This window comes from Panthera leo, chromosome B1 (assembly GCF_018350215.1).
Source record: "Panthera leo isolate Ple1 chromosome B1, P.leo_Ple1_pat1.1, whole genome shotgun sequence".
NCBI classification, from domain to species: Eukaryota; Metazoa; Chordata; class Mammalia; order Carnivora; family Felidae; genus Panthera; species Panthera leo.
Genome location: NC_056682.1, coordinates 104,991,300 through 105,006,859, shown reverse-complemented (window position 1 = coordinate 105,006,859; position 15,560 = coordinate 104,991,300). Strand labels below are relative to the sequence as shown.

Genomic DNA, 15,560 nt, shown 5'->3' with positions numbered 1-15,560 from the left:
TTCTAAATCTTCAAGGATACCGACAAGTTTGACAGTTTTATTACATCCAGAGAAGGAATGGTACAGAAATGACTGAGAACCTGGAAAGGGCCGAATGCCAGAGATTACAAATCCTGTAAATCCACTCTTGCCCCTGAGCTCTGCTCGCCCTGTAAGCCCCATCCAGTCAGATTTGTCAGGAAACCACTGCCTCTTAATACAAGCACAAGGAACCAGGGATTATATACAGTCTTATGAAGGAGACTTTTGTTATCAAAGTACTGCTGATACTAATCAAGTGAAGAACACTCTTTGACTTGTACAGGCCCTGGAAAATGACTTACCTTTATTACTGTTACCTGTTGCCTTCTTGCCAAAATAATCACAAATGACTCCTGCATCTTCACTGTGGCGGCAGTTATGTCTTCCAATATCTTGTTTGATACAGTCAGCTAGGGACCGCTCATTTCCTGTGCACTTCACATTATCCACATGGATGGGGCCTTTCCCTTCCCCAAAGTAAGCCATGGTTCTTGCTCTGGCAGGGCCCCTGGAAACAGAGCGTTCTTGAGGATGTGGAGAACCAGTCACTCATACGTTTTAACACATCACAACATATACTCTCATTCAATTAATTTTAGTGTATTAAACTTAGCATCTATGTATGCTAAAAAAATTTTTATTTCATGACTATCAAAAACAAGCTTAAAAGAGGTAATAACTCTACCTTCTTTGTTTTGCTAGCTCACAGTTTCTTTACTGCCCTGGGTGCCTCTAATTTAAGTTCTGCTAAGAAAGTCACATTTAATGGCATGTCAAAAATTAATGATAGTCTTCGACTCTAGTTTTTGTTTTTGTTTTTAATTTCAATTTTTTATTTTTTATTATTTTTTAATTTTTAAAAAATATTTTATTTTTGAGAGAGAGAGACAGAGTGTGAGCAGGCAAGGGGTAGAGAGAGAGGGAGACACAGAATCTGAAGGAGGCTCCAGGCTCTGAGCTGTTAGCACAGAGCCCCACACAGGGCTCGAACTCAGGAACCACGAGATCGTGACCTGAGCCAAAGTCAGATGCTTAACCGACTGAGCCACCCAGGCACCCCTAATTTCAACTATTTAACATTTTTTTATTTCATTTTTATTCTGTTTTGAGAGAGAGAGAGAGAGAGAGCGAGCACACATGCATGACGGGGGAGAAAGGTAGAGACAGAGAGAGAATCTTAAGCAGACTACACGCTCTGTTTTTTGAGACAGAGAGAGAGAGCACATGATGGGGGAGAGAGGCAGAGAGAGAGAATCTTAAGCAGGCTACATGCTCAATACCATGATTGGGGTTCAATCCCACAACCCTGTAAGATCACGGCCTGAGCAGAAATCAAGACTAAGACGCTCAACCAACTGAGCCACCCAGGCACCCCTTTATTTTATTTTTTATGAGGGGGGAGGGGCTAAAGGAGAGGGAGAGAGAATCTTAAGCAGGCTCCAACACCCAGCCTGGAGCCCAAAGTGGGGCTAAATCTCACAACTATGAGGTCATTTTTTTTTTTAATAATAAAGTTTATTTATTTACTTTGAGAGAGAGAGATTGAACACATGCACATGAGCAGGGGAGGGACAAAGAGAGAGGGGAGAGAGAGAATCCCAAGCAGACTCCACGCTGTCAGCACAGAGCCCGACCCAGGACTCAATCTTGCATAAAATGTGACCTGGGCTGAAACCAAGAGTTGGACACTTAACCCACTGAGTGACCCAGGTGCCCCTTAAACTCTAGTTTAAGCAGGAAAAAAAATCATCTCAAAATTTTCTTAAAGAACATAACAGTGTTTTTAAAATTGGTTAAAATTGCTAAGAAAATTATGAGGTTAGATAATAACCCAGGGAACATTTTAAAGACTAAACATTTTAAAGACTACTTTAAAAGTAAAAACATCTGATTTTTAGAGGAAAAAGAAAACCAGGAATCACAAATAGAAGGAACATTTACTTTGGTATGTTACTTTTTTGTTGTTTGTTCTTAATTACACAGTACTTCTTTTTAAATATCCAAATATAAAAGCTGAAAGTGAAATATTTCAAACTAACACCACATTCAAAACTCAATTCCTGATAAATAGATGGCAAAATTACGAAAGCAAAGTTTTATTTTGAGTTATCCTTACAACTTCAAATAGGGAAAGATTTATTCAACAAGACACAGATGGTATACTTTAAATTAAAGGACTAATATATTCAATAAAAATTAAGAATGCTACTTTACTAAAAACCACCCTAAGGAAAGTTAAAAGATAAATTAAAAAGTTGATGCATATATTGTATTACATATTCACAAATATATTTGTTGGTGAATCTATCCAATAGAATTGATTCTCATACAAAATAAAAAGAATTCTCAAAATTCATTAAAAAAAGTTTTAAAACCTTAACAACCCAAGAGAAAAACCGGCAAAAGGCAGGTGTCAAATCAAAAGAAACTGACTCATTAAAAATGACAATTTGGCCCAGATTTCTGACATCAAAATATATTCTACTTAACTAAGATAAAATTATTATACTTTCCTTATAATTATGCAAGAAACTTAGCAAAGTTTATTGATACAAATCATCTGAGAAATTAATTTGAATGACCCTCTTCAGCAATGAGAACTGGTCTCACATGCTTGTGGTTGGCAACACATTCACTTCAAAACTGACACAGGGCACCTGGGTGGCTGAGTTGGTTAAGCACCTGATTCTTTATTTCGGCTCAAGTCATGATCTCATGGTTGTGAGATTGAGCCCCACATCAGGCTCAGCGTGGGGTGCGAAGCCTGCTTGAGAGTCTCTCTCTCCCTCTCTCTCTGCCCCTCCCCTGCTTGTGCACTCTCTCAAAATAAATAAATTAATTAAAAAAGAAAAGAAAACGAAAAAAACTGATATAGCTACTAGTAAGTTGTAAAAAACCCCTATGCCCAAACAGATGATTCTCACAGTACTCTTAGAGTAAATCTTTTTTAATATAAAACTTATTTAATAACTATGGAAGTTAATGCTCACTGTATCAAATTTACAAATAAAAATATAAAAATTCCCAACAACACACTGTTAGCATCCGGGTACATTCCCTTCCTGTACATATTTATGGGGAAAAAACTAACTATAATTTTTAATGGTTAAAAAAATTCATTGTACACATTAGTGTAGTGGATCTCAAACTTCAGAGTACTTAAAAGACCACTTGGGTTGATTCTGAGTGAGTGTATCACCAGTGGGACTTAGAAATCTATTTTTTCATAAGCTCTAGGTGATTCCTACTCAGGGAGTTCTACATCAAACTTTAACATAGAAAAATTAGAGTTTATTTCCCCGCTGCTGCACATTTACTTTTAAAATTCAAGACTTTTTATAATTATACACACACACATACTTTCTTTTTTTCTAAATGTAATTTTATTTTAAATTCCAGTATAGTTAACATACAGTGTTATATTAGTTTCACATCTACAATATCATGATTTCAGTTCCATCACCTGGTGCTTATCCCAAGTGCACTCCTTAATCCCCATCACCTATTTCACCCACCTCCCCTCTGGTAACTATCAGTTTGCTTTCTTTCTTTCTTTTTTTTTTTTTTTAATTTTATTTTTTTAAATTTACATCCAAATTAGTTAGCATGTAGTGCAACAATGATTTCAGGAGTAGATTCCCTAATGCCCCTTACCCATTTAGCCCATCCCCCCTCCCACAACCCCTCCAGTAACCCTCTGTTTGTTCTTATTTAAGGGTCTGTTACACACACACACTCTTAAACAGAAGTTTTTGTAGACAGCTTAGATTTCTTCCCAGAAGTAGTATTTTTGTTCAACAGATATAAACATTTTTTAAGGTTCTGGATATATATTGCTGAATACAGGGCAAGTCTTTGGGAAGCAACTTATTCATTTGAAATATGTGTAATTAAAATGTGATTATTCAAAGAAAAGTTTTTCTGCTTTATTTTGTGCATCATAGTTCTGATCTATCTGGAATTTATTTCTGCTTAGTGTTAGTATGGGATATAGTTTTATTTTTGTCCCTAAGGTCATTGTCCCAATAACTTTTCCCACTGATTTGAAAGGCTTTTTAAAAAATGTTTTTTAAATGTTTTTATATATTTTAGAGACAGAGAGAGACAGAGCGTGAGTAGGGAAGGGGCAGAGAGAGAGGGAGACACAGAATCCGAAGCAGCCTCCAGGCTCTGAGCTGTCAGCACAGAGTCTGACGCTGGGCTCGAACCCATGAGCCATGAGATCATGACCTGAGCTGAAGCCAGCCACTTAATCGATTAAGCTACCCAGGAGCCTCTAAAAGTCTTTATAATTTAACATTTATCATGCTTACATGTACATAAGTCATTTTTTGGTCTTTACGATACAGTAATCCCCAATCTTGGCTACACATTAAAATTACCTTTGGAAGCTTTTATATTATAGCAAAACCTGAACCCCACCTGACATCAATTAAAGTAAAATCCATGGGAATGGGGCTGGTCATGGGGGTAATATTCTTTTAACTCTCAATGTGATCTTAGTGTACACCCGAGGTTGATAATCACTGCTGTAGTTAGTATCGTTTGGTAATCACTGCTGTAGTTAGTATCGTTGACTTCTTGCCTATTCCTGTGCCAGTACCACATGGATTTGATTCCAGATGACTTTTGAAGTCAAGTTCCTCTCCCCACCCCTACCCTCAGCCACACCAAGAAAAATAAAAAGATTTTTATAAGGGCAGCATTTAATGAATAGATTAATCTCTATTCTGTCTTCCCATTCAGGATTGTTGTATATCACTTATTAACTTTTCTACCTTTGTAAAGATTTACTTTTTTTCATATAGGTCTCAATTCTTGTGATTATTCCTAGTTGGGTAGTTTTTGGGTTTTTTGTTTGGTTTTTGGTTTTTGTACCTTCTAAATGATCTTTTTTTCTTTTTATTTTCTACTTAGCTTATAGGAACTATTGCCTTTTAAAAAATAACACTAGTTCTAGTGTCTTTCCCATTGATTCTCTTGGGTTTTTTAGTTGGACAATCACATTATTCATGTAACAATTCTGACTTCCTTTTCAATACTGGTATCTCAATGCTTAATGATAGTGGGACTTTCAGATAATACTGAGTCACTGAAGTAATAGCAGGCATGCTTGTTTTGTTCTTGTTTGATGAATGTGATATAAAGGTAAGGTAGTTTTATTTTATCCTAAGCTTCCTAAGAGACATAAGGAAGAAATGGTGATTTTTAACATATAAAGTTTTGCCATTATTAGTTGATCATATTTGTTTTAATTTATAGACAATACACTGAAATACATTAATTGAATGCCTCACTTTGAACCATTTTTATATTCTTGCAATAGACTCCAATTTCTTCAAATCTGTCTAAATACACCATTGGATTAAATGTGCTAATATTTTGTTTGAATTTTTGTATGTAGATTAATGAGATGGAATATAGTTTTCTTGATGTGTGTGTGAGTATACTTGGATTATCTAGTCATGAAATAAATTTATATTAGCCTCATAAAATGAATGGAAAGATTTCCATCTTTTTTCCCACTCTGCATCAATTTATATAACTTGGGAATTACCTGAATTGAAGACCAGTCAAAACTCCTCAGCAAAAAAATCAGAGTCATTGCTTCCATGATCATTAATCTATTTAGGTTTTCTATCAATTTTCATAATTATATTTTTGTTGAAAATGTGGTTTCCTACATAATTGTTCATTTCATCTAGATTTCCAAATTTATTAGCTAAAAGTAGTTCACAGTATTCTATAATTTTTTAACCTGATATGTGTATCTGCTCATATTCCTTTTCTTTTTTCTAATGTATATTTGTATTTTTGTATACTTGTATTTTCTCTCCTTTTTCTGAGTTGGAATCGCCAAATATTGCTTATTTTATTAATCTTTTTTTTTAAAAAAACAGAAATAATTGTTGACAATGTGGTTGTATAATGTTAAGCCTTTTGAAATTCAAATAGGCATCATTCAAAGAAAATAAAAAATTAATAGCATTCTGAAATTAAAATCCCAGGTGATTCCCATCAGTGTGGGAAGTGCGGATGAGTGGAGGTAGGAAGTAAATAATAGCATGCTAAGGGAAACTTACAGATAATTTCTGAAATTGGTAAGAAAATATGCCAGCATGTTTGCTAAAATTTTAACAGAACTTCCAGTAAAACAATAAGAATGCTGAGTGTCCAACCACTAAAGAAAGGAAAGAATGAAAGTAGAAAATAGGGTTGCTTGCATATAAAAAAACAGAAGAGTACACAAAGAACAGACAAAAAATCATCATAAATACCATAGAAGTAGATGATAGGTAGAGATAAACGCATAGAAAATAAAATTAGACCCATTAAATAAAATGAAGGATGATTTCTTAGAAATTTATCAACTTACAGACTAAAAGAATGCACCATTTTAGATACATTAGAAATAGAAGTTAGGGAACATTTTAACTAATAACAGTGCATAATTAAATAAAGAGATTCTCAGCAATGTAGTGGAATTTAAAAAAACTTTGTTAATTTTTTTTTTTTTTTTTATCAACTAAGGACTGTGTCATCTATAGAAAAAAGGGAAGGGACTTCCCACTAGGCTACAGCCAGGCAGTAATTCACAGCAGACAATTTCAATACATTAGACAGTCTTTAAACTGGGATGTAAGTGCTCCTGGGAGTAGCAGATGACTTTCTAAGGATGCATGGCTTTATGGGAATCAGTATTTAGATCCTCAAATGACATGTGTATTTTCGCCTAAAACTGGTTTGGCTGAAATGAAAATCAACTCTTCAAAATTTTCCTCTCCTACTACACAAAAGAAAGACATATTTTTCACTCATCCCAAATCCTACCACAATGCATTACCCCAAGATTTAAAAGCCTCTGAAGTGGTCAAAAGAACAATTCAAAATATATGATAGCAATGAAGTCTCCTTTAACCAAGCACCATAAACCCAACTCATCAAAGTTAGAAATGGGACCTTTCTTCAGTTTTTATTTCCTATATTTAATACTTACTTACCAAATTTTTGTTTGTGTTGTCTTTAATCGGTTGTATACTAGAAATCATAAACTCTAAAGAGGAACTTTTTAGAAGGATTTAATTTCTCTCTCTTTCTCTTGCTCTCTCCATATACATATACACATGCACATACACACAGGCACACACACATTTGCATAAGTATGTATATATGTATATACTCATATACACGTGTTTTTTAAAGCATTGCAACTTTAGGATACTATGGAGAAGGAAAATTTTAAATACAATTTCAAGAGAAGGAACTATGTAAAATTTCTCAAGGTCAAAGAAGAGCTTGTTCATGTATTTTTTTAAATTTTTTTAAAAGTTTATATATTTTTGAGAGAAAGAGAGAGAGAAAGACAGAGTGCAAGCAGAGCAGGGGCAGAGAGAGGGAGACACAGAATCAGAAGCAGGCTCCAGGCTCTGAGCTGTCAGCACAGAGCCCGACACAGGGCTCAAACTCACAAACCACAAGATCACGACCTGAGCCGAAGTCGGACGCTCAACCGACTGAGCCACCTAGGTGCCCCTCATGTATTGTTTAAATAGATTACAGACAGTATCAAGTCACTATTATACTGATATTCCATTGGATTATAATTAAGAGTGATATAACTGTTCTATTTTTAAATATCATACACAAATATGCCAGAAACTAAATTATATCCTTTGCAGCTATTTAATTATAAGGTAAAAACTAGATATACTTAATTTTAGGTCTCTACTAATTCTCTAGGGACACACAATTTTGCAAATTCTTTTGAGGGGTACTAAAACAAATATGCAGTACAAGAACAATGTCATCTTGAGAACATATGCTAATGGATTCACACAAAGTTCAAACAGAATGGAATTTCCATCATAGCTATTTAGTCTATCTTGACGAGTGTAACTGATATCAACACATTCTCTCTGAGCCCTCTAAAAATAATATGCTCATATGCTAGACTTTGTCAGACATTATGTAACATGTAATACATAATTAAATAATCCCTTTTACTTTCTGTTCACTCTAAGTATATCTACATTAGTTACCATTCTTGTTTCCTGGTTTTGTTACTTCATTTTGTTTCTCTCATTGTGGAAATACTGTCTAATGCTATTTGGATTCTCAGTATTTCCAAGGAGTATTTCCTCAGTATTTCCAAAGCCTCACATATAATATAGTTGGCTGGGGTACAGATCTCTGAAACTTCTATTTCTAACACCCAAGCCTTTTGACAGCTTAAAAGTCTTCTGGATTGATTTCTACAAAGACATGCCTTATTAAAGAATTTTTAACAATTCCAAGTAGACCTAGGGGAAAAAATATTCTCTAGTCACATACTTGTTTACAATTATATATATGTTCTTACATGAAATCCATTTCCCCTGAGTGGAAAATTATAAAAACATTCAAGTGTATTTAGATTGATCAAATAGCCACATGATTCTCATGTAAATATTATTTGATGGTAAATTATACCCTGTGCACTAGAAGATGATTATCCAATTTGTTATAACGTTTAATTACTGATTTACTTATTAGGAGACTTTATTTTAAAGAAACAATTACACAGTAAGCTCTTCTTTCAATGCTTTTCTTGATAATTCTTACAGAACCATTATTGAAAATTGCTACAAACTTTGTTCACTTAACCTATATTATTTCTTACCGAAATTCACCATTTAAGTTAAATGCAAAATAGGGGCACCTGGTGGCTCAGTCAGTTAAGTGTACAACTCTTGATTTTGGCTCAGGTCATGATTCACAGTTGTGAGATCCAGCCCCGCATCGGGCTCTGCACTGACAATGCAGAGCCTGCTTTGGAGTCTCTCTCTCTCCCTCTTTCTCTACCCTCTTTGACTCTTTCTCTCAAAATAAATAAACTTTAAGTTAAATGTAAAATGGGCTAACCAGTAAGTTAAAAGCAATAAAAAATGTAGAAAGAAATTAAAGTGAAAATGTGTTGATGGATATGCTTATGAACTTTTCCTCTCATTGATTAGACACACAATTCAAGGATCAATTTGATCTTTCCCTTCCTATTTCCAAAGATAACACTAGGTTTCCTGGATTATTCTGATAAAAAATAAAAGTTAGCCAAGTAACCAGTCTCAAACAGCAATATACAGTAAAACCTTGGATTGCAAGTAACTTGTTCTGCGAGTGTTCCACGAAATGAACAACATTTCTAATAAATTTTAACTTGAGAAACGAGCGATGTCCTGCAACACGAGTAGTACGTGATGCTAAATGTCACATGATCATGACTGAGTCAGTGGTTCTCTCTCACTGGAGGATTGTGGGTGATCATCTCCCATGCTCCCATGCTTGGTCTCAGGATGCGGTGTTTGGCAGAAATCAGTGATTTTTTAGAACATTGGAAGGTGCCCACAACGGGACTAGTGTATTTTTTGTCACTTCAAAGTACCTATGGACAGTCCTTTACTTTTCCATACAAGAGTAAGCTTAGGAATGCTTTGCTTCATTCAAGGTCATTGGATAGGTTCCAACTTGGTAAAGTTGCACAAAAAGAAGAAGATTCCATCGAGCCAATAGGTAGCAGTTAGTGACAGTGAAAGTAGTCCTACACAATAATCCTCCTCTTGTCTCCCTCACACCAGCCACAAAGATTTCCAAAGGTAAGTGTAGGTTAGTTTATTTTTCTTTATATTTTGTAGTTTCTTTATTATTTTGTATTATATTACAGTACTGTAATAATTTTTATATGAGTATTTTTGGGTTGTGGAACGAATCATCTGAGTTTCCATTATTTCTTATGGGGAAATTCTCTCTGACATACAAGTGCTTTGGATTATAAGCATGTTTCCTGAACGAATTATGCTCACAAACCAAGGTTTTGCTGTACTTTAATGGCTGATTTTGGATAAATTCACTCTGAATGCAATGTAAGAAAAATAATATATTTTTTTTCAAATAAAGGAAGGAGTGTTAGAAAAGTAGTTAGCAAAGGAAATAAATCATTGACAGAGTTCACCGAGGCATCTAACATAAACTCTTCCTATCTTACTTCTATCCCTCATAATTTGAAAGCTGAAAATCTATGTCATATACCTATTTGAATACTGAAAATCTAGATCCCAAATAATGGACCCATTTACCATAAGACAATTGGAATTACAACTAGGTCCAAAACTGAGCAGGAAATTGAAGTTGTTTCTGGGTAACCAAAAACAACTTTGAATTAAAAATTAAGAAAAAACATTTGAATTTTTATTAAATTAGAAATACTTTTAAAATAAAAATGTATTGGGGCGCCTGGGTGGCTCAGTCAGTTGGGCGTCTGACTCTTGGTTTCGGCTCATGTCATGATCTCACAGTTTCGTGGGTTTAAGCCCCTCATCAGGCTCTAAGCTGGCAGTGTGGAGCCTGCTTGGGATTCGCTGTCTCCCTCTCTCTGCCCCTCCCCCACTTGCACTATCTCTGTCTCTCTCAAAATAAATAAATAAATGTAAAAAAAATTTTTTTAAAGAAAAATGTATTCTGCATAGAATAACCAGTTAAATTTATCAATATTTAAGATATGCATAGATGTATAATTAAAGATTTTTTAAAAATCCAAACCAATATTAGTAATCTGAGTTCATCAATTCATTTCAATTTCAATATTCATTTCAATTTTATATCCTCTATACTGTAACATGTTACATATATTTGTAGCTGCCAAATCAATACTCACGGTGCTTTCAGTCATTTGCAGACATGCACAAAGCCTCAAAAAATGTGCATTGCCCAGCTGAGGCGTCAGAAGAAGATAATGTGCTTGTTTATTTCAGCTCTCAAACTGAAACAAGTGTCCTTTCCCCAGTCTATTTAGTGCCATGTTTATTGCACTATTACTCATGCTTCAGTGAAACTTATCCAACACCTGTATTTTCTCCATAAGGCACATCACAATCATAGCCTTCTTCCACTTAATGATGCTAGGTAGCACTAGATAGCACTTCAGCACTGTGCTCAGGGGGCATTTTAAACAGTGAAATGATTAACAAAAAAAGCATAAAAATGCAAAATAAATTTTAAAAAAAGTACTAACAGACCACAAAATTCTTAATTGTTTCCAAGATTGAGAGCTAAAATGAGAAGGCAGAGCACTGCCTTGTTCAACCTTAACTCTAGAAGCCATGGCTGAGCATTAGCTAATGCAGTGTTTTACTGTAATTTTAGAGAGTGGAACTACTGTGAATAAGGAGAACTAAGTACAATTTCAGAACCCCAGAGTCTCTTAAAAGGCTAGAGTATTGAAACCTAAATCATAGAGAAAAGGTTAACACCTCTGCCTGACACAAGCAGTATTATGAATATTAGATTATTTGCTATTATATAAAAGCTACATTTTTTTTAAGTAAGCTCTAAGCCCAGGGCACCTGGGTGGCTCAGTTGGTTGAGTGTCCAACTCTTGATTTCAGCTCAAGTCATGATCCCCCGGTCATGGGATTGAGTCCCACGTCAGGCTCTGCACTGAGTGTAGAGCCTGCGTAAGTCTCCTTCTCTCTCTCTCTCTCTCTCTCTCTCTCTCTCTCTGTCTGCCTCTGTCTCTCTGCCCCTCTCCCCTGCTCAAACACCCTCTCTCTAAAATAAAATAAAAAATAAAATATAAAATATGTATTTCTAAAAAATAAAACAATTACATTCTAGGCCCAACGTGAGGCTTGAACTCAGGACCTTAAGATCAGGAGTTGCATGCTCTATGGACTGAGCCTGCCAGGCACTCCAAAAGCTACATTTCTTATATAACAGTGTATATGGCTTATAAGAGAATAGAAAATTTTAAATAGACTCTTAATTAGTATCTCTTCACAATTCTGAATCAAGTCAGCATGCTGCCAGTATTTTCAATTGATTCATAGAAATTAATTTTAGGTAAGAAATAACTCATTAGAACAAACCTGAATAGTTAGAAATGTTCATCAAGTAACCATTCCAAATAATTAGGTTTTTCTTACTTGTAGCCAAGCTGGCGACAAATCACAGTTGCGTCCTTATCAGTCCACCCATCATCACAAATTGTTCCCCACTGGCCATTGATGAAAACCTCCACTCGTCCTTCTTTCTTATTTTCTCCATCCATCAGTCTGATAGGAAAACCTAAGTCATGATTCAAAAGTATTAGAAAAGCCAAAACAGCAAACTGATGTCAAAGTATGAAAGACTTTGTAAAACACAAATCATTTTTTTAAATTAACTATAAAATTAGCTGGGTAATACGAAAGAGTGAATGAGAGTGTTAATAAAAAACCATATCCACTTTTGCAATATCTTTTGAAGTCTTTGGGTCAGAGTACTCACTTGCTCAACTATGAATTCCCAAGCACTTGGAACAGTGCCTCACATATAGAGGACATGCCATAGCTGTTTGTTGTATGAATGAATAAATGAATGAATGAATAATTAGCACTTTAATTTGTGAATGGTTTTATTACCACTAACTTCTTTTTTTTTTTAATTTAGGTTCAATTTATAGTGTAGTATAGGTTTAAGGAGTAGAATTTAGTGATTCATCATTTACACATTAACACCCAGTGCTCATCCCAACAAGTGCCCTCCTTAATGCCATCACCCATTTAGCCCATTCCCCTGCGCACCTACCCTCCAGCAACCCTTAGTTTTCTATCATTAAGAGTCTCTTATTATTTCCACTACCTTCTAAATAGTAAAAGATATTGCCTTGGAGTTGTTTTTGTTTCATGTCTGGTCATTTATCCTTGAACACAGCTAAAAATTTATACTCCAAAGCTGAGATTTTTAAGAAGGCATAAACATATATACCCTTGGCATGTAACTTGAATGCATGGGGAGAAAAAAAACGAAGGCAGCTAACAAGGACAATTTCCATCTCAGGCTTCTCATTTACTATTGCTTTCAAAAGAAGGGCTTGAATCATAAAAATTACTAAGATAACTAAAGTTGAATGTAAATGTTATGCACAGCATGGTGAGTATAGTTAATAATACTGTATTTCATATTTGAAAGTTGCTGAGATTAGATCTTAAAAGTTCTCAACACAGGAAAAATAATTTTTTGTAACAATGTAAGGTGATGGGTGTTAATTAGACTTGTGTTGATCATTTTACAACGTATACAAGTACTGAACCATTATGCTGTATACCGGACACTAATATAGTATGTCCATTATGCCTCAAGACTTTAAAAAATGTTGAAGCTTGGGGCGCCTGGGTGGCGCAGTCGGTTAAGCGTCCGACTTCAGCCAGGTCACGATCTCGCGGTCCGTGAGTTCGAGCCCCGCGTCAGGCTCTGGGCTGATGGCTCGGAGCCTGGAGCCTGTTTCCGATTCTCTTAATGTCTCCCTCTCTCTCTGCCCCTCCCCCGTTCGTGCTTTGTCTCTCTCTGTCCCAAAAATAAATAAAAAATAAAATAAAATAAAAAAATAAATAAAAATAAATAAAAAAATAAAAAATAAATAAAAAATAAATAAAAAATAAAAAAAATAAAAAATGTTGAAGCTAGAAAATAAAAATAATAAAAATTTAAAATAAATAGAAGACATTCCTTTTTTTTTAAAGTTGAGAAACTGATCTCTAGCAAACTGAGGTTTATCTAAGTTATGTAAATGATTTATAGAATTTCATGTATCTCTATTGACACCATTAAAGATGGTGCTATTTACCAAGAAGCATAAAATACCTAGGGATAAATCTAACCAAAGATGTAAAAGATCTGTATGCTAAAAACCATAGAAAGCTTATGAAGGAAATTGAGGAAGATATAAAGAAATGGAAAAACATTCCCTGCTCATGGATTGGAAGAATAAATATTGTCAAAATGTCAATACTACCCAAAGCTATCTACACATTCAATGCAATCCCAATCCAAATTGCACCAGCATTCTTCTCGAAACTAGAACAAGCAATCCTAAAATTCATATGGAACCACAAAAGGCCCCGAATAGCCAAAGTAGTTTTGAAGAAGAAGACCAAAGCAGGAGGCATCACAATCCCAGACTTTAGCCTCTACTACAGAGCTGTAATCATCAAGACAGCATGGTATTGGCACAAAAACAGACACATAGACCAATGGAATAGAATAGAAACCCCAGAACTAGACCCACAAACGTATGGCCAACTCATCTTTGACAAAGCAGGAAAGAACATCCAATGGAAAAAAGACAGTCTCTTTAACAAATGGTGCTGGGAGAACTGGACAGCAACATGCAGAAGATTGAAACTAGACCACTTTCTCACACCATTCACAAAAATAAATTCAAAATGGATAAAGGACCTGAATGTGAGACAGGAAACTATCAGAACCCTAGAGGAGAAAGCAGGAAAAGACCTCTCTGACCTCAGCCGCAGCAATTTCTTACTTGACACATCCCCAAAGACAAGGGAATTAAAAGCAAAAATGAACTACTGGGACCTTATGAAGATAAAAAGCCTCTGCACAGCAAAGGAAACAACCAACAAAACTAAAAGGCAACCAACGGAATGGGAAAAGTTATTTGCAAATGACATATCGGACAAAGGGCTAGTATCCAAAATCTATAAAGAGCTCATCAAACTTCACACCCGAAAAACAAATAATCCAGTGAAGAAATGGGCAGAAAACATGAATAGACACTTCTCTAAAGAAGACATCCGGATGGCCAACAGGCACATGAAAGATGCTCAACGTCGCTTCTTATCAGGGAAATACAAATCAAAACCACACTCAGATATCACCTCACGCTAGTCAGAGTGGCCAAAATGAACAAATCAGGAGACTATAGATGCTGGAGAGGATGTGGAGAAACGGGAAGCCTCTTGCACTGTTGGTGGGAATGCAAATTGGTGCAGCCACTCTGGAAAACAGTGTGGAGGTTCCTCAAAAAATTAAATATAGACCTACCCTATGACCCAGCAATAGCACTGCTAAGAATTTACCCAAGGGATACAGGAGTACTGATGCATAGGGGCACTTGTACCCCAATGTTTATAGCAGCACTCTCAACAATAGCCAAATTATGGAAAGAGCCTAAATGTCCATCAACTGATGAATGGATAAAGAAATTGTGGTTTATATACACAATGGAGTAGTACGTGGCAATGAGAAAGAATGAAATATGGCCCTTTGTAGCAACGTGGATGGAACTGGAGAGTGTGATGCTAAGTGAAATAAGCCATACAGAGAAAGACAGATACCATATGTTTTCACTCTTATGTGGATCCTGAAAAACTTAACAGAAACCCATGGGGGAGGGGAAGGAAAAAAAAAAAAGAGGTTAGAGTGGGAGAGAGCCAAAGCATAAGAGACTCTTAAAAACAGAACAAACTGAGGGTTGATGGGGGGTGGGAGGGAGGGGAGGGTGGGTGATGGGTATTGAGGAGGGCACCTTTTGGGATGAGCACTGGGTGTTGTCTGGAAACCAATTTGACAATAAATTTCATATATTGGAAAAAAAAAAAAGATGGTGCTATTTAACTGAAAGTGCCCTCACTGCACCTTGCATACTGTCATGGGTTGAACTGTGAAGTCGTCACGGTGGGCCCTAATCCAGTATGAGTGATGTCCTTATAGAAAGGACAGATTTGAAG

General features: G+C 35.6%; 1 protein-coding gene across 2 annotated transcripts in view; it reads right to left on the bottom strand.

The window, feature by feature from the left end:
• PRSS12 (serine protease 12) overlaps positions 1-15,560 on the bottom strand; it is a 76,012-nt gene that overhangs the window by 20,235 nt on the left and 40,217 nt on the right. For both annotated transcript variants that reach the window (XM_042935638.1, XM_042935639.1), the window contains 2 exons: positions 11,976-12,117; positions 324-529 (listed from right to left, as the gene is read on the bottom strand). In XM_042935638.1, coding sequence (XP_042791572.1) covers positions 324-529; positions 11,976-12,117 — 348 coding nt within the window. The remainder of the gene's footprint in view (positions 1-323; positions 530-11,975; positions 12,118-15,560) is intronic.